Here is a 24,021-nt window from a genome sequence, read left to right as displayed (position 1 = left end):
GGCAGGATTTTAATTAAAAGATATGATACTGATTTAATATAAACATTTATTTTCACATTCTAGTCACAAAGACTGCTTAATGGCTTGCCACTTCAGACTGTAAACAGTGGGGAAACTTTCAGATGGCGTCTGCTGCCTTTGGCCTCAAAGTTGCCATTCAAAGCTTGGTTCTATATAGGGAAACAATAGGATAACTGATTCAAGTTGCACTTCATGTGTTTTCAGGTATATTAAATATAAACCCTTTAGCACCACTTCAGCCACTTGTTAATTTTATGCTGAATGATAGTTCTCAAACTGTGAGACTTCAGTTTGAATGTAAAATGTTATGTGGAAAAAATTCAAAGTCAAATCCAGTTATATCGCTTGCTGCAGAGTAAGTAGGAAGAAGGGATGGTAGGGAATAAGTGTCATTAAAGCAAAGATGATGCCCCAGATATAGCAAGACACTGTATAAACAGACTTTCGTTCTTAGGTCTGTCTTTGCTTTAGTCTCTGGCTGGAAAAACTTGTAGATACTTACACTGTTTGTTCAGCGAGATGAGTTCATAGCTGTACTGACCTATTTGTCTTAACTGAGGACAGAGCTGGTAGCAGGTTTCTGTAATCACTTCAAGTACTTGTTTGTTTTGTTGTTTTTTTTTTTTAAGCTATTTTTTCCTTCGTTTACCAAAGAGACAACATATGTTAACTAATCTGAAAACTGATTTAAATGTAAAATGATATTCCCATTATGTCTGTCCCATACTTACTATGTTTCTCCACATTCTGAGAATATATAAACTAAATTGGAACTTATTTCCCTCTTTCCCTCTCCTTCTTTCAGGAGGAAGAAGTACTACCTATTTTTCCCACAGTACCATTAACCAGTCTGTAGTAAGTGCCTGGCTAAGCAACGATCCTACCAAAGACCGCATGGAAATCACTAACTTAATTCCAAATCAGACTTTGTCTGTGAATAGTTTAGATATTTTAGGACCATGCCTAGTATATGGTACTGATGCAGAGGCTATTTACGTGAACAGACAACTTTTTGCATGAAACGACTCCAGTGTCCCTTTGAAGTACTGATCACCTTGAACTACTGGAAAATGTCAGGTTCGTTCTTAAGGATACTGATTAGTCTGTTATCAGCAGGTGGGGGAGAGGCCTACAGCTTGGTCCTGGTACTGCAGAAGAAATGTAAGGTACCTCAGATTCTGACAGCTGTCACTTGTTATTGATGCTCCAGGATGGGTAACATTTCCTCCCCAATGCCTGTTTGGTTTTGGTAAGCAGGCAGGTAGTCACTAGGGCAAGATATTTGCTGTAAACTGATGTCCATAATACACACCTGCATACAAAGTGAAGAAAACGTAAACCCCCAATTTTTTTTTTTTCCTACTAAAGGTATTTTTCAAGAATTCATTCAAAGGCCAGACTATGGGGTTCTTTGAAATTCTTTTTATGTCACCTGAGAGAGATGGGGTTTTTTTAATCTGAGTTTTTTATATATTTAAGGGAGGTAACTTTTTATGTTAGTTCATGAGAATTGGAAAGGAAAACTGTTAAAGCTGTGAAATGTGAAAGGTTCTGTAAGAATCTTAGCATTTTAATAACATTATTTTGGATTATTTACAGCTTCATCATGGATGCTGTGTGTTAAAACTTGATCTTGATAATGTGCCTGTAACTCTCAACAGAAAAGTGTTTTTTATAGTTAAGAGGTCAGAATTGACAGATGGGTTGGCTGTGTTTTCAGGTGTGAGAATAAGACTTTCTAAACTGGAGACATAGTTTTTGTCACAATCAAAATGTCACATCTGGTCTCTTGCAATCTTTGAAAAGTTAATGTTTATGATTCGTGTTGTACCTACCTTTTGTTGCAGAGGACCCTTTCTCTTTTTAATAAAAAGTTTTGCACAAGAATACTGGCCTGACTTACTAAGTCAGTTCGAACAGGCGTACTTGTAGTCGTCTTGGCAGGAAGGTAAATAACCATACGTTATTTGGACTGGTCCTGGGGATACAGTCTGAGGGATGGCGGGAACCCTCAGGATTCGGGCAGCAGCAGATTAAGTTATAAGGTTTTACGTGGCATTTTCCATCAAAACCGCTTTGGAGCATACTGTACTTCCACGTCGGTGACAACAGCCTTCTTGCTCTCTTGTGGTAAGAACACTTTACCTGCTCCGCGCTGCTCGCGTCCCTGGCTGGCGGAGAGGGACGCTGCGCTGGGGCCGGGGCTGTCCGCTCCCCGCAGGAGTGCGTGGCGGTGGCGGTGGCGGGGCTCCTCAGAGCGCCTCGGGTGTTGCTTCCCAGGTGGTCCGCCGAGCAGTACTCTGCCTGAAAAGGAAAAACGGCCGAGGTGCGCCTCTGAGTTCAGAGAACCGATGGGGTTGCCTTCCTGGCGGTTTACGCGTGTTGGTCCGTAACGAGCCCTTCGTGCGGGGGCTCGGCAACAGTCTGTTCTCAGTAGAAAATCGGTCTTGGTCCGTGGGGCTCGGTGCTGCCGCGGAGGAGGAGAGCGGCGCCTGAAGCCCGGCAGCGGCGGGGGACCTGGTTTTCGTGTTCCCCCGGGGCGGGGGGGCGGCCGCCCGAGCTCCCGGCCACGGCGAGGGCGGGCGGCGGCCGCCGCGCTCCATCCGGGTCGGGGCTGCGGGGGGAGCGCCGGGCGCGCAAGGGCGGCCGGGAGCTGCCCATATCCGGGCAGCCTCCGCCGCGGAGACACCGACAAAATGGCGGCGCCGAACTGAGAGGCCCGTGGCGGCGGCGGCGGGCGCTGGCGGAGGGACCGAGCAGCCGCTGCCGGCATCGCGGGGGGCCGCGGCGGTCGTCGCCGCGCGGGCGGGGCCGAGCTCCGTGCGCCCGGGCCCGGGGCGCTGCCGCCGCCGCCTTCTCGCTGCAGGTAGGTCCGCCGTGCCGCGGTGGCGGGTCTGGGGAGCGGCCGCAGCGCGGGGACGATAACGAGCCCTCTCCGGCGCGGCCGAGCGGGGCGTCCTGGTGCCGCCTCCGGTTCCCCCGCTGGGGGTCGGCGCCTCCGAAGGCGGCCGCTGCTCGGGAGGGGCGGCGGGGCCCGCGCCACCCGCTCCCCCGGCGCGGCCGGCTGGGCCCCTGGGCTGCCGCCGGGCGAGGGTCCCGCCGCCCCCCGCCGCGGCGCTGGGCCGCGCCTCCCGCCGGCCCGCTTGGGGAGGAGCGGCGGCGCGGGCAGCGCAGCGCTGCGCCGGGCCCGCCCCGCCTCGCGTCCCAGCCCGGCGACAGAGGCGCCCGTGTTCCGGGGCCCTGGGACAGAGTCGGGATAGCGGTGGCTGTCGTGCAGGCAGCAGCCATCCCGGCGCTGGCACCCTCCTGCTCTGGGTGGTGCCTGAGGCGCCGGGCCCCGCCGCGCCCTGGGAATTCCCTGGGTGCCTGGCTGTGCCAGCGCCGCTCCCGCGTTGGTCCTTCCGCGGCTGTCCCGCGGGGAGCCCCGCGGGTCGCTCTTAGCGCGCTCGAAGTGACTGCCGCCGCTGCTGCTGCCCGGAGTAGCCGAGAACACGTTTGTCCGTGAGAAGAGCTGCATCCTGTTAAAGGAGACGGCAGAGCTTAAGGATGGAAACAAGCAGAGCGAGGGCACAACGTTCCCAGTGTTCGGCTGGCCTCCGGTCATCTCCATCCCAGTCTTCCCTGACCCTACGGAGTTGTGCCTCTTTACTGATTTCAGGGTCCGCTTTTCTCCTCGTCCTATGGGAACTTTTAGCATTGGAAATGCATCCTTTGGCAAATCGCTTTACGGCTCGATGACCTGTTATCTGAAGAGCAGCTTCCTTTTGTTGGTTTGAACCGAGCCCCTACAAACTTAATTTTATGTCTCCCAAATTCTTGATTGTTTTGGTTTATTTTTCCTAGCAATAAAGCATTGTGATTACGTATAAAATAAGTTATCAGAATAGGCACGTGAGAGAGGGAACGAAAATAGATTAATAGGTGGCGTTCAATACTTAATTGGAAATATGAGTATCTAAAAGTACGTTCAAAACTTCTGGAGATAAGGAAATGTTACAGATCTATTACAAAGCTGTGTATTTTTTTCCTGAGAAAAACTTGGAAGTCATTGACAGTTGCATGCAAGCATTCTGTGTTTTCATTCAAATGCCTATTTTTAAGTCCAGTTTTTCATGATTATACTGTAAAAAGGCATGGGGTTTTTTTTGCCCTTGCAGTTTGACCTGTAGAGGAAAATACTTTATCCTCATATTTTGGAAAGAAATGACAAATTTTTTTTTTTTTTTTTAACTCCTTTAGGGAAGTGGAGAACTTCATCAGCAGAACAGCTGCATTAACAAACAGATCTATCATTTACATTTAGTGACACAAAACTGCAAGGGAGGGATAGAATCAGTGTCACTGGGATAGAATCAGTGTTTGCTAGTTAGGAGTACAAAATTGAGGTAGGTTTCTTACTGAGCAGTCAAAACTTTATGCTTTACAATGTGTGCAGATGTCTGTACGAGGAGGTGACTTCTGAATTTTGAGGTTCGTATGTAAAGCAAGGTGAATTGTATGCAATGATAATACTTGCTTTCTTGTACTTCATTAAACTGGAGGACCAATTTAACTGGGTTTTGGAAGAATTAAGACCGTAGTTCACATACACATCAAACTGCTGTTACCCAACACTGCTGCCAAAAGAAACAACCCACCAAAAAAATGTTACTATTTATCTGGTTAAGTTCCTTAGCTTGATTCCCCCTGTGTGGCCTTACAAACAATTACGCTGACGCTAGTAGGTGGTGGGAGATAAGTGGACTGGCTGGTTTACACTGGTATAGCTTTGCTTCTGCTAAAAATTTATGTGAAAGTGCAGCTTTATTTTCCAAGACTGCTTAGTCCATATCCTGTTAGGCTGCAGTTGCCAGCACAATAATAGGTATCAAACACTTACAGCATCCCTTGTCTTAAACTTCTCAAAGCACTTTAGAAAGAAATACAGTTCTCTCAGTTTTGCACCTAAGGAAATCGGAGCACAAGCTGATTTTTTTTCCCCCTTGGTGGTGGACTCTAGGTCTCCCGATTTATGGTTTAAGTGTCCTGTTTAAATTAACCTTGATTTCTCTGAGAGGCGTTACGTTTGTTTATCTCAGCTACCCGTGGTGTAACCATAAAGTGAATATTGAAATACCAGATGAAATTATGGTAAAATACGTAGGTGCAAAACAACTGTCTTCTCCTGAGTTCCAGGACTTTGGGACTTGTTCAGAGGAATAACTCATGTAGGGACATTTCTTTCTTCTCTCGTTGGTATTTTTGTGACACAAGATCAGTACCAACTGTTTTATCTAGGTTACCCTGCCAATGGTGAACTAGTCATTACTCCTAATTTTGACTGAATTTGAACAAGTAATCTAGATTACTAAGCCTCTAAGATAGATATTTAGCCTTGTTGTCCTATGTTTTGGGATGAGTTTATGCTAGAGGTTTCACACTTTTCTGGAGGTGCTGATTCTCTTAAGTGTTATTAGCATATATCCTCACACTTGGGTATCCAACACGTGTGTTTTGAAGCATGTCTATTGGAAAGAAAAGGAACATCCATAGCAAAACGAAATTCTAGTAAAATGGTCTAAATGTAGTTACTCCCTTTTCTTTGGAAAAAGTGTTTTTGACAAAGTATTTTCCATGTGGTCTTAAATATGGCATGTTTTGAAAATGATTTTGAAAGTGTCCAAAATTAAATTACATTTTAATTGCTCTCATGATGTACTACTTGCTGAATCTAGATTTCTTAATACTCTGAGCAAAACTTCACTCTGTATTATTAAAATTCACTTACATGTCTGATGGTCTTTTCCTTACTCAGTGAGCACTGAAGAATTGTATGGTACTAGACTGCAGGAAAAACCTTTACTATAAGTACCGAATTACATTTGTTTGAAGTTTCAAACCTATCACAGGGCAAAGAAAGCTTGTGGGTGCAGTTATAGCACCTAAGATTTAGGTAGTTCTATTAGAGAAATTATATTATTTCTTAAGTGATTCTCCAAGGAGAATGGGATTAAGCGGATGTCTCTCGTGTTTCTTTTCGCGGTCCTTATTTATGTATTACTTCAAGCTTTCAGGTTTTCTTCATATGTGGGTAGCATGTGTATTTAATTGATATAATTTGTGCGTATATTAGAGGGTTCTTTTTTTCCTATTAACTTCTTGTCATATTCTTCCTCAATCACTGAATCATTAATTGGTTTATGACAGTGCAAATATTCTAGAAGTGAAACCTGGATGAAGAAAGAGCGACTTTTATGTAGACTGTGTAAAACTTAGACACCTGTTTAATTCATGTCTAATATGAGAAACACTTATCTACACACTACTTCTTCAAGAGACAAAAGGTGCTTGCAGACATCTGAATCCTCAAAAATAATCCTTCAGAAAACTAGGAATGCAAATTTGTAACACTTTGAGAAACAGAAACAAGAAAATAAGAACATTTCAGTTAGACATTGCATTATAGTAAAGGAACAGTGTGAGTTGAGCTTTACCATTCTTCTAGTTGCCTGTGAAGAAAAGACAGTGCTAAAATATGTAAATTTTGTATCTTGCACTATCTTAGCAACTGATCTTCCTCTGTGGAGCAGCAGAGACTGCAAAAGTTTTATTTCATGATACTCTAACGAGGCAAATGCTCTGTAACTTCTTCAGCGTTTCACCTTAGTTGCTCCATCCTTTGCTGTACCAGTTACAGTAGTTACAGTACTAGGTAGTGCACAGCACGAATGCGGAGATTTGAGTTGTCTGCAGACACAGGGTTCTTTGCCTGATGAGTCAGCGCCTTCAAAATGCAAACATTATTTATTTGTTTCTGGCAGAAAGTTCTGTTTCCCTTACCAAATCTCACAGCTATGCTCTCCGTGAATTTGATGCTTGAGTTGTTGAACAATTTTACAGTAAAAAAGTTTGATTAAATTCTCTTTGTTTCTTTTTTCCCCCCCCCCCGCTCTCATCTTCCCTTACGTAAAATAAATTAAAAAATTACTTAACTATTGACAAAGACTGGTTCAAGGAGACTCAAGCTAAGAGACTGTGACAGCCTTAGAAAACTGAACCTTTAGACAGGTTTAAATGGCAGATGGTACAAGAAATCATGAAGTTGCGTGCGATGAGCTAGGCAAGTGTTTACACATGTGAGAGCTAAAGAATGGATAACATCATGGTAATTATATACTCTCACTGGTGTACTTTGTCCTTCTCACTTCCATCTATTCGTGGAGCTTGATGTCAGAATCGTTGAACAGCTAGGGTGTGTGGTCCATATCCCAGCTAACTGGGTAGCAGAGTTGGCACCTTCAGCTGTAAAAGTGTCGATGGGGAGAACGCGGGTGACGAATGGCGACGGCACCCATCAGAGAGGGAAGGCAAAGAAGCAGTGGTGGGGCAGCGCACACAGCAGTTCATACCTGCTCTTGAAAGCCGTGTCCACACAGCTTGAGTTCCTCTTTACTCTGTCCACATCCTTTGCAATTCAGGACAGTTTGGACTTGAGGCGCATAAAACATTTTTTGTTAACGGACTGTTAGAAGCCCAGCACAGTTTGTAATTTAGGTTGAGTAAAGACTGCCTGAAGAAGTTGCTTAGCATGCTTTTAATAACTGTAAAGGCAGTGCTGCACCTGAACATTTCACTGCCGCCAGTGCTACGTTGTCAACTTTTTCACTGCTGTACGGATAATGGGATTTTTTTTTTGTTTTGTTAACAGGATAGCAGTTTTGGGTTGTGACAAACTGCAGCACTACAGGAGCCACGGTTTCACAGTGAAGAGCCACTGCTTTCACAAGTTCTGAAACTACTAGCCAGTCTTCCTTGAATTTTGGTGTGTGTGAGTCCTTGGTGGAGGTTGCATATATACATGTTTTCATGAAGAGAAGCGAGAAGCCAGAAGGTTATAGACAAATGAGGCCTAAGACTTTTCCTGCCAGTAACTATACTGGCAGCAGCCAGCAGATGCTACAGGAAATACGAGAGAGCCTCAGGAATTTACCTAAACCCTCAGATGCTGCTAAAGCTGAACACAGCATGGGCAAAATGTTATCTGAAGATCCTAGACAAGGCCGAAATCCCCCCAAATTTGTAACATATCATAAAGTTTTGCAGGAGATAAGAAACTCACTTCTGCCTTTTGCAAATGAAACAACCTCAGCTGTCAAAGGAACATCAGAAGTTAATCGACAAATGCTGCAAGACTTACAAGCTGCTGGCTTTGATGAGGTGAAATATTTTATTTTCAAGATTTGGTGTTCTGCTAACTATAAACTATTAGTACATGTCGGAGGGCGTGTTGATCGTGGAATGTTTGAACAGCATATAAGTAAAATAGCTTCTTCAAAATCTGGTAGGTTAGAAATTAATAATTAGAAATTAGGATGTGGTGAAACTGGTGATAATGGGGGATGAAGAGGGATAGAAGGATTTGGAGAGCCTTGGCTTTTTTTCTTTTTTAAGCATCTTGCACAGTTTGTTCTTATGTGGTAGGGGTAGGTTGTTTTAATTATTTATATAATTTTAGGCAGAGAGAACTGGACTCTTTAGAACATGGATTTTGCTTCTGATACTCAACGGGATTTTGGATTGTGCTCAGATAAAATATGTTGATAAAATATGGCCATTCTAGATTGAAAGGCAGTACCAGATATTTCAGAAATTAATTTTAATGAGCTTCTTACATCTGTGGCTTATAGAAACAGACTTTGTGGAGAAAGAAATCTGGCTATCCTTACTTTATGCACTTGGTCAGATACAGATAAAATAACAAGGTACATGACAAAACCAGTTGCAGAGTGTTTTTGCAGTATACTCTCAAGACAAAAATGTCAAGTCTCTTGAAAATCTTGGACATAAGTAATTATTCTACTATTATTTTCATTGTAAGAACAGGGAACTAAATAATTGTTCAATTTATTTTTTAAATTATTGACTAAACTTATTTCCATTAATTCATTTTAATAAGTGAAAGGAGTCTGAAAAGTGGTTGCCAGGAATAAAAAATGAATACACTTACAGCTCCTGTGTTTTTACTGGTTTGCACATCAAAGTAAATTACACCTGTTTTCGTGCCTTCTCTGTAAACCTGAGTACAAAAGCAGGTTTAAAAAAGAAATACCAAAGAGCTCATCTTTCCAAAGGAAAAAGGCACAGTACCACAGCAGGGATTGCCTTCACAGGAGTGCACTGCTTGTAGTAGTGACCAGCTCACGAGTTCTGCTGGCTGTGATACTTCGGTATTTGCAGGGATCTACCTCTACCAAGAGTGAGCTTCTCCAAAACTATCAAATGGCTTTTCCTCAACAGTGTCCCAGTGTCAGGTGCTGATAGTGGTTTTTCACATTCCTTTCGCTTGCTCAGATACACAGTGCAGGCTGTGTTTTCAGTAAGAATTTTGTAATGATAACGGATTTGTAATAATTTGTTCCTGCTCTGTGGTTTGTTGCTGAGGTTGTTTTTTTGTTTGTTTGTTGTTGGGTGGGGTTTTTTTTGTTTTTTTTGTTTTTTTAAGTAGATCAGTTCTCAGATCTATTTTTACAGATCGAACCTGCAGTCATTTTTGCAAACTGAAGAATGGTATGTGGCTGGATAATAAACTGGAAAGGTATCTTAAGTTGGTATTTTTGTTGGATCCTTTGTATCTTGAAGCCTTTTGCTCCTACCCTTTGTTCTTGGATACTACTGAGAATTCCCAGGACACTTGTGGTTATATGGACCTTTTTTCAGGCACAGTGCCAGCGTAAGCCGTTTCTGCCATGTGTTAATCCACAGTTGTGTGGCCACACTCGTCCATATGGCATTGGCCCCTGAACAGCACCGGGAACAGATACAGCTGAAGTAGGAAAGCGTTTTTCTTGGTGGGGACTATTTGAGATAGTACATAGGAATGAAATGAGAATATATTTTGAGCTGAGGTTGTTTTATGGACTGGATCATAGCTGGGGTGTGTTGGCCAGCTTTTTTCCCCCCTTCCTTTTTTTTAATATATTGAATGTCACAAATGTTCTGGTTATTCCCCCCCACCCCTCAAGCAGTAGGCAGGATTCAGGCTTAAAGCTGAACGGAGAGATAGATATCTATAAGTATCAGGTGTGTGTGTGTGTGTATATATATATATATAGTGTGTATATAGATAGTAATATATATATGTATAGTAATTATGGGAGAATGCCGTTCATTGTGGTTTTTTGTTTGTTTGTTTTGGGTTTTTTTTGTTGTTTTTTGGGGTTTTGTGGTTTTTTTTGAACACCCTAAATAGCTTACAAGAAATATCTCTTGCTTATTGGGATTCAAGTGCAGTCCTCATATTGTGTGTAAGGTGATACTCTTCAAGACATTGAATACTTCATGTTACATAGGTGGCCAAGGTTTTTGTTCTTCAGCTAGAGGGGAGAGAGATCCTTTGGCTCTTACTCAGGTCCTCTGGTTAGGGGAGAGGGAACTAAATTTAATCTCTTAAAATATTGCTGGTTCTGTACTTTGAGATTCTGTGTGTGTTTGTGGCTTGGTGATGTAAACTTGTAGGTTTAGATTGATATATTGTAGAATTACTTGGCTAGAAGACAGTAAATTCGGTTTTGAAACTGATTAAGGAGGAAACGGTAGTCAATAGGTAGAAATGAATGATGGGTCTTATAAAAGTGTATTCAAATTGGAAATTAAATACTCTGGACAACTTAACCTTCTGTTTTCACAATGATCAATTAGCATACTGCTGCTGAAAATGTACTTCTTTGCAACAGATCAGTCTTGCCTACAATAGTAGAAGTGTTGCAGACTTAACTGTCTCATGAAGGAGCTATGAGATCAAAAGTCTTATCTGCTTTTTTCAGCAATGTCAGCTGGTCTGTAAACTTGCGACAAACTTGTTATATGTATTTCTTTATTGTAAAATCCTTTTTTAAGGTTCTGCTTCGTTCACTGAATTTAATTATTGTTTCTGAAGGCTGTATGTAATTTTGTATGTTTGTAGTGTTCAAAATGTAAAACAAGCATGGTGAAAGCATAAATGTGGGTTTGAATTTGAAATTGATACTGACTACTTCCCTTGTGAGCCCTTTTTGATTTTAGTAGGAGGTGAATGCTGTCGTCTGTAGGTAACCTGTTCAAACATAATGTGAACTGAAGTGATTGCTTCGATATGACAAAGTGTGGCCATTAGAAATCACTAAAGACAGTGAGCTCAATTACAGGGAGTTGTGCTGTGTATTTGTTTCAGATTTGTTGAGTGAACTGCACAAATCCTGTGCAATATAACCGGGAGAGCAGTGCCTAACTTCTAACCATCTCTGAAATTCTGCCTCTGTTGCTTGACCTTGATCTCATTCAAGTCAGTGGAAAAACCACTGGTCCATAATAGGTTTTTCCATTGACAGAGCTGGGATTGGCCATCAGATCAAAACTTGCATTTGGATCTCTAAGAACACAGACCCTAAATCTACCACAAAATTAATAGAATTTCTGCCAATAATGTTGTCTTCATCAGGAAGAATTCTTAGGGAGAAACTAATGGATGTTTATTGACAAAACGTCATGCTAAGTTGAAGGAAAATGAGCAAAAACCAAAGTTCTGAGTCTCACATTAGGGTATCTTTCATAGAATGACTGAGGTTGGAAGGGACCTCCGGTCATCATGTAACTAGCTGTTACCTGGGCAGTGTGTATCGGTGCATATAAGCAAACTGTACGAATAGCAAAGTGGCACGATTTGCATCAAACTACAGTGCTTCAACAAGTTAACTTTTTTTTTTCTTGAAGATCCAGACTGTATTAGTGTTTTGGAGGATCTGTTGTGGAGAAAACATTTTAAAATTAGTTTAAAGCGATTGAGAGACATCAGTTATGTACTTTGGTAAAATTACTGGAGGATATTTGGCTAAATAGCCATGATTTTTGGTATTTTTGCCATTTTCTTGTGATTTATTTTTTGTATGTAATTTTCTCTTTAGGATATGGTTATACAAGCTCTTAGACAAACTAACAACCGTAGTATAGAAGCTGCCATCGAATTTATTAGTAAAATGAGCTACCAGGATCCTCGTCGGGAACAGATGGTTGCAGCAGCAGCAAGACCTGTAAACGCAGGTATGAAACCGCCAGGTAGGTGTATCCATGGCAACTCAGTAACTCACTGTGTGTATTCCTAGAGGTGAAAAATATAAAATAGCACATTCCTCCTTTACGTGTGCACAGTGGAACAGAGGAGATGTTGAGATGCGGTTTTTTGCTTTTAAAAATAGCATGTAAAGTATATAATGTAATTCTTCTGAAAGATAGGTGCGTTTGACACGAATTTTTAAGGTGTTTCTTTCTATAACTGCGTGGGTTTGGTATTGTATGTAAGCATTTTATACAAGGAATGGCATTCAGATCTCATTTTAGTAATTTTTGTCCCTCATTGGTGTGATGCCCATAATTTGTTCCCAGTGTCAGGTGCCATTTAGAAGTCAGTGGTGAGCACTGAATTCTTATTTTAATTTTTTTGTTTCTCTTTTCACACACTCTCCCACACAGCAGCACTATGTATGTGTACTTTTGTGTGTATATATTATTTTTGTGTGTGTATATGTATTTATGTATCATATGGCTACAATATTTGTATTTTAGGATGTTCTGTTTCAAGACCCCTCTCTCTACTCTAATTTTCTGCCTGATTCCAGATTTTGTTTCTATGGTTTTTAAGGCAGGCTTCATGTTTTTATAGAAGTTAGAGGACAGACTATAGCTTTAGTAGCAACAGAGTCAGAATTTTGCTGCTTGCTGTTATTGCTTTCTTAACACATGCAAGCGCATTTTTAGTACATCTTGACGTTTTTCTTTTTTTACCGGGTTTTAGTAGCATACACCTAAACAAACAGTAACTTTCAAATGCAGCAGAAATACTGAACGTCTGTTTGACTGAAGTTGAGTGCTGAGCTGCTAGCTCTGTAAAGTGACATTTTGAATCGACCATATAGGTATGAGGAAAAATAGTAGTCAGGAGTAGCAAAGTACAGCATTATTCTCATTTAGTCTGTGAAGCAGGGTTAGTCGGTGCTTGTATGAAGCTGCTAGCTAAATGCCACCATTTAGCCATGATTTTCATTGTTACCTGCAAAGAGAGAGTAATTAACACATTCTTTTACTGAAGATATAGTGACTTTCAGCAGTTACAGTACTGTATGTGTTTGCAAGTATCTCAGTAATAACATTGTAAAAAGCACAGTAAGACTGCATACGCTATCAGTTCCTTGCATGTTATTTTGTTTATATGATGCAAAATAACATCTGTAAAGTAAATGTATTGTAGAGTTTGGCTCTGTAAGTTTTACTTTCATAGAGTTTTAATTCTTGCCTCCATACAACATTTTTACCCATAAAGACATAACTTTTAAAATTACTTAATCAAATTTCGCATGCAAGGAGTATAACAATTTTGGATGAACTGTATGCATACAAGGGTGTAAGCGGGCTGTTTGATTTTACAACATTCAGTTAAATTTTAGTTGAAGAACACTTCATTTATTATAAGTGTTGCTATTCCTTCCAGGAATAAACCTGTTTTTTCATGCTGTTGCTTTTTTATGTTTGTACTGAACATCTCTTCTGAGTGTTGCTTGTATGCATGATCAAAAATACATAGTATGCTTAATAATTCTGCATATTACCATTTTTTCAATTAAAAATTAAGTGCATCTGTAATTGAAGCAAAATTCACCTTCAGAAAATTGATTTCTAAAAACTCCGAAACTATAATTTCATTGCATTTTTTTGCTCTTATACTGTGTACTGAGCATACTACCATAGCTTGCCGTGTATTACTAGATAAAGATAAATTTTTCATGTGAAGTACAGTGGATTATGCTATGTTGGAGAATTCCCATCCTATTTCTGTAGTAATGAATGCAGAAGAATAAAATATTCAAAGCAGGAAATAGAAATAATTTCTAATAATACAAGTGCTGTGTTTTCTTCTTGTAAAAGCAGGGACTGTACAGCAATCAGTTAACCGCAAGCAGAGCTGGAAGGGTTCTAAGGAGTCCTTGGTTCCTCAGAGGCACGGCCCTTCCCTGGGAGATGGTGTAGTTTATCGCTCAGAAAGTCCCAGCTCTCAGGCTGATGTAGGAAGGCCGTTATCTGGATCTGGCATTGCAGCATTTGCTCAGGCTCATCCTGGCAACGGACAAAGAGTGAATCCCCCGCCTCTACCACAGATAAGGAGTGTCACTCCTCCTCCTCCACCTCCTCGAGGACAGACACCCCCTCCAAGGGGAACTACTCCTCCACCTCCTTCCTGGGAACCAAACTCTCAAACAAAGCGTTACTCTGGAAACATGGAATACGTGATCTCCCGTATTTCTCCAGTGCCACCAGGAGCGTGGCAGGATGGTTATCCACCTCCACCTATGAATCCTCCACCTGTAAATGCTTCCACGCAGGGTCAGAGAGGCATGAGCGCTGTCCCCATTGGCAGGCAACCGATAATCATGCAGAGTTCTGCCAACAGCAAGTTTAGTTTTCCCTCAGGAAGAGCTGGAATGCAAAACGGCAGTTGTCAGGCAGAATTCATAGTTCACCAGAATGTGGTGCCTGGGAACTCAGTGAGTCGCCAGCCACCCCCGTACCCCATGAATCCAACTAACAGGCAAAGTCCCACAGCACTACAGATGCAGGCAGGAGGATCTGCTCCTCCTTCAGCATACACCAATGGGAACCTTCCTCAGGCAATGATGGTGCCAAATAGAAACAGTCACAACGTGGAACTTTATAATACAAATGTGGCTGGAATACCTGCGTCCTGGTCACAGCCTTCCCCTGTGCAACCGCAGTCGTCACCTGGCAATGGGCATGACATGCCTGCGTGGCAGCCCAACGTTCCTGCGCGGTCAAATTCATTCAACAGCCATCATGGAAATCGGCAGAGTCACTCTAGCAGCTCTCAGCCTTCGGCTACAACAGTAACAGCTATAACGCCAGCTCCCATTCAGCAACCAGTAAAAAGCATGCGCGTGTTAAAACCAGAGCTACAGACTGCCTTAGCGCCCACTCACCCTTCCTGGATGCCACAACCAGTGCAAACCGTTCAGACCATTCCCTTCTCCGAGGGTCCATCGACAAATATGGCAGTTATGTCTCCTGTTGCAGAGGCTCCAAATTACCAGGGTCCCCCACCACCTTACCCAAAACACTTGTTACACCAGAATCCCTCTGTCACCCTGTATGAGACAGGACCCAAGCTCAACAAGGAGGAACCACCCATTTTATCCAAGGAGGATGAGAATGAGAGGAATTATGAATGTGTTGATTCAACAGATAAAGAAAAGAAACAAATTACAACATCACCTGTTCCTGTTAGAAAAAACAAGAAAGATGAAGAAAGAAGAGAGTCTCGCATTCAAAGCTATTCCCCTCAGGCCTTTAAATTCTTCATGGAGCAGCACGTGGAGAATATACTCAAGTCGCATCAGCAGCGTTTGCATCGGAAAAAACAACTGGAGAATGAAATGATGCGGGTAAACTCTTTCTTCTTTCTAAATCTATGAGTAGAGAACTGTTCCCATGTTAAGAAATATGTCTTATTTGTAGAATGTTTAAATAGTACAGATAAATAGAACATTGTGGTATATCGTGGTAGCGGAGTCTATTTTTAGTTTTTTTGTTTGAGCTGTGGTAAATTCTTCATTGCTTTGTTTACGTACTTCATTGTCTTCTTAGAAATTAATTTTTTTAAGTAAGATTTTTGCGTGTCTAAATGTAGCTCATCTGGCTCATGTATGATAAGGCAGCAGAAGCAAAATCATTGTTGCGTGAACTGAGATTTAACTACATGGCTCATAGCTTTTTGCTACGCCTTCTATTTAATCATGATTTTTGAGTGAGTTATATACAATATTTTAATGATAGTTTTTAAATATTTTTATTTTTAAAAAATAAACACTGCAGGTACAAGTAGCAAAGCAGGAACAAGTGGTAGGCTGATTAGTGAGTTTATACAGTCACCCAAACAGTGATACTTTTTACATTCTGTAGTTTGTTTCCAGTAGCGATAGGGTTTTTTAAGTTCAAATCCAAAAAATCAGTATTTAAAAGTTATATTTTCAAATGAGAGAGACATGGTACCTTTTGCCTAAGTATTTTATAATCCAGGCTGTAAGGGTGTCTGTTTAAACAAGGAGTAATTGAAAGGGATAATAAAAAACAGATGTCAACAAAAACATGTAAAATCAACTTCTTTGTGCCTACATGAAGTCAGTGATCTATTTCTGGGATTTCAGTGTTGTACTAAACCAAATCAAAAGGGTAAAAACTGGAGCTGATGTATACATATGTCATTTCAAAAGAGAAAACAGTGAGAATTAGTGAAATTAAGATTTGCAGAAATAGAAATTCGAGATGTTACTTGTATTTCTTAAGAATTGTAGTTGAAAATTTGACATAAGTACAATGTACCTTTTAATTTATTCTGTGAAAGAATGTATTTAAGTTATGCCACTTTCTTGAAGTGCTGGTTTTTTAAATCCATGTTTTCTACTCTTTGAAAATCCTTACTGTAAGCTGTAGTGTTTTATAAGTGTTTGCCTAATCACGAATATGTAAATGTTAGCAAGATTTCTTCCTGGAACTCTTTCTAGATCTTCATTCTTAGTCTTCTCTCTTTCCTTTCACTTCCACTAACAGCTGATTTAAACTGTTAAGGTGTGGGAAGCTTTCCTGAACTCTGTAGCCTCCATCCCTGTGTAGACAAGTAAGATTTTGGAGCAACAGTATTTATTAAGAATAGCATGATCCCTTTTTAGAGGGCTTTGCATGCAATCCTGCATCAAAATTACGCATGAATTTATTTTTACTATTTTTGAGTACTTAAATGTAAGATTATCATTCATGTTGATTTGCAAATTTCACTTTCCCTTCTTACTGTGTTGTGTTCCATAGTAAGCATAAGTATTATGTATATGAAAGCACTGATATACCTTTTCTTGATATTTTTCTTGTGCATTTAAAGCACCCTAATAAATCTCTTTTCTTATATGAAATGCAATTTATAATATTTATACTAGATTTAAAGCTGGGGTGTTTAATTACAGGCCGAAGGGTGGAAAATGGGGTATTATGCTGCAGCAAACCTCTCCTTTTTCATCAGGGTACAGAAGAGGAATCCTGCAATAGTGAAGTATATTTTGGGTCTTTATGAGAAGGAGAAAGGGAAACCAGCTCGTTACTTATTTCAGGAAGTTTGAGAGGATTAAACAAGTATTGAATCCCTTCTTTTTTCTGCTTTGGTAGGAATTTTGAAAGAAAAAAAATACCAGAATGCATCCCTGCAGAAATACTTACCTTCACAGGATGCTGTATTTCTAGCATAGGTGACATATTTCTATGCTATCAGGTTTCCTAGGGAATAGAGTGGAGCTGTCTCAGAAATGTTTAATTTAGATGTGTGAATTTGCCCAAGAATTATGCTAGATGTCTTTGCCGCACAGAGAAACTTAAGTCATGATTTAAGGCACAGCAAGATAAGAAAGGAGCAAAATGAGAGCGAACTATGTGATATCGTATATCAGTTCAGGAAGCTCTCCTGTCTGGCATTGAGTGGAACCAATTGGAGGTGTATGTGCATGAGTGTTTGTGCAGCTGACAAAGTTGGTTAATTTTTGGTAAAGGCTGTAGCTGAGGAGAGTTCTAGGGAAAATAACAGCAATGCAGGGAATAATAAGTTTGTGATGAACATCTGTTTTAGTGGGTGCCATAGGAAAACGTGAAGATGGGTTGGGGGAAGAGATGAAAAATTAGGGCACTTGAGCTGTTTTTTACAGCAAAATTGTTAGGACGCAACAGCTAGGGAGCAGGTTCTAGGCGGTAAAGCTACAAGGTGTTGGGAGACTCTGTATGTCTTGCAGTGATTAATTACTGTGTTGGATCTCACTCCTTCTAGGGTTTTGTTGCCATCTAGATTATACTTTTTGCCAGTTTTCTGACTGATCAGTGAGGCTCAGTATGTGTGCATGTGGGGCTGTACTGAAGCAGACTTCATGGTTCAGATGGGACTTGAGAAGGTGACCCACCATTGTCTGAACTTCAACAGGGCCAGGTCTTCAAATGTCTTCTTGACATTTGTAAGTCTTCAAAAATCCCTTCTTCTGCATTGAAATGTGCCTTAAGCATATTCACTCACAGAAAACTTGAGATCTTTCTGTCCTGGAAGACAGTGCCCAGGTATTCCTGCGGTCATGTGTTGAGAAAGACAATTTCTTGATTCGGAGTAGGGAGTTGAACCGATTTCCCACATCCATTCTTGAAACTACTACTTCCCAGTCCTAACTACTGCCCGTCTGATGTTGGCAAAAAATTTTGTCTCAAATTTGAGACGGCCTTCCTCCTTTAAATCTTACTGAATTGATATTCCTTGTGAAGTTTGTTTGGGTAGACAAGCATTTTGTATGCATTTTGCTAATTGCATCTCCTTTGGATCCATTTTTGTTATGATGCCTGTAAGAAATCTTATGTGTTCTGATAGTATTTTCTTTAATAGATGACATATAGTATCCTGAAGGCATTTTAAGATACTGAATGATATCTAATTGATCTTTTATCTCACCCTTTTTCTCAGTCACATATATTATAATTTGTTTCAAGATATGTTTTAAGTTAGGCAAAGTAGAAGTCATCTATTAACATGCAGTTTATACAGGCCTAGACTAGCGGTTACCTAATCCTGATGATGGTCGTGAGTACTGTTAGGCAGACAGTATCTTAAACATTTGAAACATTAAAGAGATGGAAGCAGCAAGATTTGGTATCAGGAATCGATAAGACGTGACAATAAGAAATAGAAAACTTCTAGAATAGTACTTGAGTAACAGGTGTGATGTTTGCAGGGATTCAATTTGGCCATGTTCGATTTTATGATCAGAATGTCCAGGAAAAAATAAGGAAATATACTGTAGGTTGAACTTGGAAGTCATTGCTGTAGGATGGTGATTTCAAGCCAGGTAGGCAGATAAAATAGTTGAGATGATATGAGAAAGTGAACATACAAGATTTTGAAAATGCTGACAGAAAGCAGAAGAAGAAATGAACATAAAGCTGTGTGTGGATAGTGTCACAGAGAAAAGAATATAAATGGAAGAAAGATTCTGCTCACATGAAAACCAAAAAGAAGGGATATTCTGATTCCAGGGCCTGAAATTTGCCAAGAAAGATGGCACTGGGATTGAATGGCACTTCAAAGGAACTGAAGCCAGCAAAAATACACTAGGAGGAACCCAGGCTGGAATACGAAGAGAACGCTTAGTGTGGTTCTTGCAGATAAGGGTTTCCATGCTGTAGGTGATGAGATATGTGTGGCCTGTGAGTGTTTCAGCTGTCAGAATGTTAGTGGTGTGGGCCAGAACACCAGGGTGTCCCTTCAAGATAGGGGTGTGTGCACAGATGGGAGCCAAGAACTGATACCGTGGGGAGAAGCGAGCCACTTCAAAGAAGTTGCTGTGCTCAACTTGTTGGTACGTGGAGTGGAGAGCGGTAGAGAGAGTATGACTGAAGTCCTGTTAGAAAGAGGTGGGTTATGTGGTAAGAGGGAAGATCAGGTCTTGGCTTGTGGCAGAGGCCTGCGCTTGGTGTGGGTGGACAGTAGGAAACAGCGCCACGTGGATCTGGTTTGTGTAGGTACACAGGGAAGCATGAGGGTGAGAGTCGCGTACTCTCTCCTGCAGCTGAAGTTCCCCTGACGTGGTCAAGAAGTTCAGTGACTTCTGCTCTAGCTAGTCTAGAGAGTGGAAGCCTTTCCCACTGCAGCTCCTTAGTTAGCCCTCAGCGACTTACTGCTCCTAGGCACGTCTTGGCTTCCTTTAGCTCTGCGAAGAGAATCAGGGAGGCAGTTGATGCACACTGTTACTCAGATAAGTATTATTTGCAGGGGTTTTAATCAGTAGTTTGTAAATTACCCTTCCTGTGCTTGAGAACATACTCCCTTCTCAAGAACCTTCTGGTGCATGGCACCTTGTGCATTTTGCTGTTGAAAGTGATCACGTTTTGTTTTATATCACTCCTATATATTTTCATAGAATCCTAATGTGTAAATTAAAAAAAAAAAAAGGAAAACAAAACCCCTAAAGTATTATTTCCCATGCTGTATATAAGTATTTGGTTTGCTTTGCCTAAGCCTTGTAATTACAAGATCACCAAGAATCAAGAGTACTGTTCACTTTTCAGATTTCTTTCTGTTTGCTGCACAGGTTGGATTGTCACCAGAAGCCCGAGATCAAATGAGGAAAATGTTGTGCCAGAAAGAGTCTAATTATATTCGGCTAAGAAGAGCTAAAATGGACAAGTCAATGTTTGTAAAAATTAAAACCCTGGGAGTTGGTGCATTTGGAGAAGTTTGCCTAGCAAGAAAAGTGGATACTAATGCTTTATATGCAACAAAAACTCTGAGGAAAAAAGATGTATTGCTCAGAAATCAAGTTGCTCATGTTAAAGCTGAGCGGGATATCCTTGCAGAAGCTGATAATGAATGGGTGGTTCGCCTGTACTATTCATTCCAAGATAAGGACAATTTGTACTTTGTAATGGACTACATTCCAGGAGGTGATATGATGAGTCTCCTAATTAGAATGGGTGTCTTTCCAGAAAATCTGGCACGGTTCTACACAGCAGAACTGACCTGCGCAGTTGAAAGTGTTCATAAAATGGGCTTCATCCACAGAGATATTAAACCTGACAATATCTTGATAGATCGCGATGGTCATATAAAATTGACTGACTTCGGGCTCTGTACAGGTTTTCGATGGACCCACGATTCAAAATACTACCAGAGTGGTAAGAGAAGTACAAAAGGTTTCTTTGTTATTTTGTCGACGTGTCATTCTTTGCAAGGAATTAAATAATAAATGAGTAGAAAGAGGATTGTGCTGTTTCCTTTCTGAATTTCTTTCCTTATTCAGAAAGGAAACAATATGTCTGCACACCACTCAAATTGTAGAAAGCAATGTTTAGTTAGGGAGAGTTTGTAAGTGTGAGCATTGATTCCTTAAGGGAGAAGGAATAAGCTGTGCTGCTCTAGGTTTGTCCCATTAGTGGTTTCTGAAATTAGGATGGAGAAAATCACCACGGTAGCAAGATAATTACATAGACAACAGCCCTAACGCTGTTTTGAAGATAGGACTGATGTTTTATATGTAATTGTTCTTAAAAACCTTTCCCCAAGTTCTGAGTGTCTCATGTCCTGCCTTTTAGTGTAACCTGTTGATTTCTGAGAAAGGTTTAAGTAGGCTTTTAAAAATACTACTTTATTACCTAAAACAACAGCTAAAAAAAGGTTAGAGCAAAAAAAATTGAGTGTGATAAAATACAGATTTTGTAATAACCTATTTTTAATTTTCAAAAATAAGAACATACCTTCAAAAACAATTTTTAGATTATTTTTGACATGTTTTTATCAAAATATCGTGTATCTTGGGCCAGACTGTTACACAGTCTCTGGGGAGAAGTTGAAGATTTAAAATCTGATTTTATTTTTTGATGGTTTAAATACTGTTTTTTTTTCTGTTTACATAAGAGCAAGAACAATATACACCCTGTACCCGCAATGTGGTTATGTTAAGGAAAAACTGAGAGAAGATCAAACTCTATACTTTCTCATAAATACGTAAAAAAATTAACTTAAAAAAACCAATGTCCTCAAAAGTTTGTATTTTATATCTTAAGCAAAAAGTCAAAATCCTGATGTTGATGACCTTTTTAGCTCTCAAATTGAGTGTTGAAATTGAAACAGATTCTGTCTTATAACAAGAAATGTTAACAGATAAAAAAAATTTCATACTAATTAAGAACTAATCTTCCTCATTTTTGGCATCTTTCTCACTCAATTATAGGTGATCATGCACGTCAAGACAGTATGGATTTCAGCAATGAATGGGGTGACCCAGCAAATTGCAGGTGTGGAGATCGGCTGAAGCCGCTTGAACGCAGGGCTGCACGTCAGCATCAGCGCTGTCTGGCCCATTCCCTTGTTGGCACACCCAATTATATTGCGCCAGAAGTATTGTTACGAACAGGTAATGCGTTTTTGTACTGTAATCTCGCTTGAAAAGTAACTGATATTCAGGTAGCTTGCTTCACCTTTTTACACGGCCACTTTTCCCAAGCATGTAATATTTTGACAAAAAATAAATAGTTGTTAATATGGAAATCTTAAACAACTATTGAATAGAATTCTCTTGTGAACCTTTTTTATTCTTAGAAATACAAGATTAAAATTATTCTAAGGCTTTGACTACTTTGTTTTGACTTCATTTCAGGTTACACACAGTTGTGCGACTGGTGGAGTGTTGGAGTAATTCTCTTTGAAATGTTAGTCGGGCAGCCTCCATTCCTGGCACAGACACCACTGGAAACACAAATGAAGGTAACTTTAAAAGTCTGGTATCAAGAGTGTGAAGAAGCAGGCTTGAAATTTACATAGTCTTTCTAATTTGTAATGGAATCAGAGGTGACTTTTGAGAGTGCTGCTCTATCCAAGCACGTTATAAACTAACAAAATTTTAAACTTTACATTATTGTGGCAGGGCACTTCATTTGTAAAGGGACTTCAAGGATCGCGTCCGTATCTTTTATCTGGTCGTACAGTAAACATGCCAACTAAAAATCGCATTTCAGATCTCAGCCGTTCCCTTTCACTTTTTGCACCTGCTCCAGTTATTATTTCCACTTTATTTCCTTCTCCTCTTCCAGCATCTGGGTGTTCTTTTCCCACCACTTGGCTTACGTACCCGCTCACCTGCAGAGGATTTCCTTTGGTGATGTACCTGCAGGTGCTCAGCATGCAAAGGTGAAGGAGCAGCAGATGACTTTGGCTGCTCAGGGTTATTGGCAGCTCAGAGCATTGGTCCTTCCTGAGCCCCAGCTGTTTCAGAGAAGCCACCAGGGCAGTCTTCTGCAAGTGCCATTTTGCAAAACTACATTCAACTTGCAAGATACTAGTTGGCTCAAATGTAGTGTAGTATTGATTTTTTTTAAACTCCAAATATGTTAATCTTTCCAGTGCATCAGATAAATCAAAAGTCGTTTGCCTCACCTTCTTTTTAAGATTGTAAGCTATGTGCCTAATCTCAGGTTCCAGGTGCTGGATTTTATGGTATCTTTCTTGGTTTATAGCTGGGGTATTCTGTGCCAGACTCTAGTTTAGATTTGGAATGTGAATAAACTTCACCTGGATTTTGCCAGATTTCCAGACAAAATATTCCTTGTGTTTCTGAAAGAGCAGCTTCATGTTTTCCCCTCTCTAGTGTGAAAACACTTACAGGTGTTGAATGGTTACTTTGTGGCTGTTTGGTTTTTTTGTTGTTGTGTTGTTTTAATTTTCACTGTGTTTTGTCTTTTTTATGAAATTGTAGATAGAATAACACCTCTTTTTGCTTTAAAGGTTATCAACTGGCAAACTGCACTTCATATTCCACCTCAAGCTAAACTGACTCCGGAGGCCTCCGACCTTATTATTAAACTCTGCCGAGGGCCAGAAGATCGTTTAGGCAAAAACGGTGCAGATGAAATAAAAGCTCATCCATTTTTTAAAACAATTGATTTTTCGAGCGATCTACGACGGCAGTCTGCTTTCTACATTCCTAAAATTGCTCATCCTACGGACACGTCAAACTTTGATCCAGTTGATCCAGATAAATTGTGGAGCGATGATGATAAGGAAGGGAACAGAAATGATACACTTAACGGGTGGTATAAAAATGGAAAACATCCTGAGCATGCTTTTTATGAGTTCACCTTCCGAAGGTTTTTTGATGACAATGGCTACCCATACAACAATCCAAAGCCTATTGAGTATGAGTATGGTAGTTCCCAAAACTCAGAACACCAGTCAGATGATGACGATGATGATGAGCAGGCAGGTAGAGGAGTTCAAAATCGTGACCTGGTTTATGTTTAGTAGAGGACTAAATACTATAAACTAAATAAACTTGTTTTGCAGCTGTAGTTTTTGAAAAGTCTCTTAAGAGAATTGAGAGAAGATTGCTAGGATAAATACATGCACATTTTTTTTTT

General features: G+C 40.5%; 3 protein-coding genes across 17 annotated transcripts in view; 2 read left to right on the top strand and 1 right to left on the bottom strand.

Annotated features, from left to right (window-relative positions):
- The window catches only part of NUP43 (nucleoporin 43), a 9,536-nt gene extending 8,338 nt beyond the window's left edge, over positions 1–1,198 (top strand). The window contains exon 8 of one of the 2 annotated variants that reach the window (XM_087777535.1): positions 827–1,198. In XM_087777535.1, coding sequence (XP_087633661.1) covers positions 827–1,041 — 215 coding nt within the window. In that variant the 3' untranslated portion in view covers positions 1,042–1,198. The other variant, XM_087777536.1, reaches the window with a different exon arrangement.
- LOC148053311 (uncharacterized) overlaps positions 1–2,794 on the bottom strand; it is a 15,526-nt gene extending 12,732 nt beyond the window's left edge. For 4 of the 11 annotated variants that reach the window (XR_015709011.1, XR_015709012.1, XM_087777541.1 and 1 more), the window contains exon 1: positions 2,167–2,794. Coding sequence is in view for 2 of the 11 variants with exons in the window: in XM_087777541.1 (XP_087633667.1) it covers positions 2,167–2,794 (628 nt within the window). In the remaining 9 variants the exon portion in view is untranslated. Of the gene's footprint in view, positions 1–1,191; positions 1,334–1,856 lie in introns of those variants that run through there. The other 7 variants (XR_015709013.1, XR_015709014.1, XR_015709015.1 and 4 more) reach the window with 6 other exon arrangements.
- On the top strand, positions 2,712–24,021 carry LATS1 (large tumor suppressor kinase 1). 4 transcript variants are annotated; one of them, XM_087777523.1, is made up of 8 exons: positions 2,712–2,887; positions 7,709–8,217; positions 11,940–12,090; positions 13,954–15,482; positions 20,202–20,784; positions 21,840–22,022; positions 22,266–22,372; positions 23,390–24,021. In XM_087777523.1, the coding sequence occupies exons 2-8, from the start codon at positions 7,867–7,869 to the stop codon at positions 23,903–23,905; spliced, it is 3,420 nt and encodes a 1,139-aa protein (XP_087633649.1). In that variant the 5' UTR covers positions 2,712–2,887; positions 7,709–7,866; the 3' UTR covers positions 23,906–24,021. The 4 variants fall into 4 exon arrangements, with proteins under 4 accessions (XP_087633649.1, XP_087633652.1, XP_087633651.1 ...); XM_087777526.1 differs by having other exon boundaries at positions 2,713–2,887; positions 11,940–12,075; positions 13,957–15,482; XM_087777525.1 differs by having other exon boundaries at positions 2,713–2,887; positions 11,940–12,075.

This window comes from Nipponia nippon, unplaced genomic scaffold (genome assembly GCF_047370975.1).
Source record: "Nipponia nippon isolate SJK-2023a ecotype South Korea unplaced genomic scaffold, ASM4737097v1 scaffold_4, whole genome shotgun sequence".
Taxonomy (NCBI): domain Eukaryota; kingdom Metazoa; phylum Chordata; class Aves; order Pelecaniformes; family Threskiornithidae; genus Nipponia; species Nipponia nippon.
This window is presented reverse-complemented; position numbering and strand designations above follow the sequence as displayed.

Bases quoted from the DNA above. Each gene is read 5' to 3' on its own strand.
- LATS1 (XM_087777523.1), top strand. From the start codon at position 7,867: ATGAAGAGAAGCGAGAAGCCAGAAGGTTATAGACAAATGAGGCCTAAG. The intron at 15,483-20,201 runs GTAAACTCTTTC...TTTGCTGCACAG, and splicing joins TGGAGAATGAAATGATGCGG to GTTGGATTGTCACCAGAAGC. The intron at 22,023-22,265 runs GTAATGCGTTTT...ACTTCATTTCAG, and splicing joins AGAAGTATTGTTACGAACAG to GTTACACACAGTTGTGCGAC.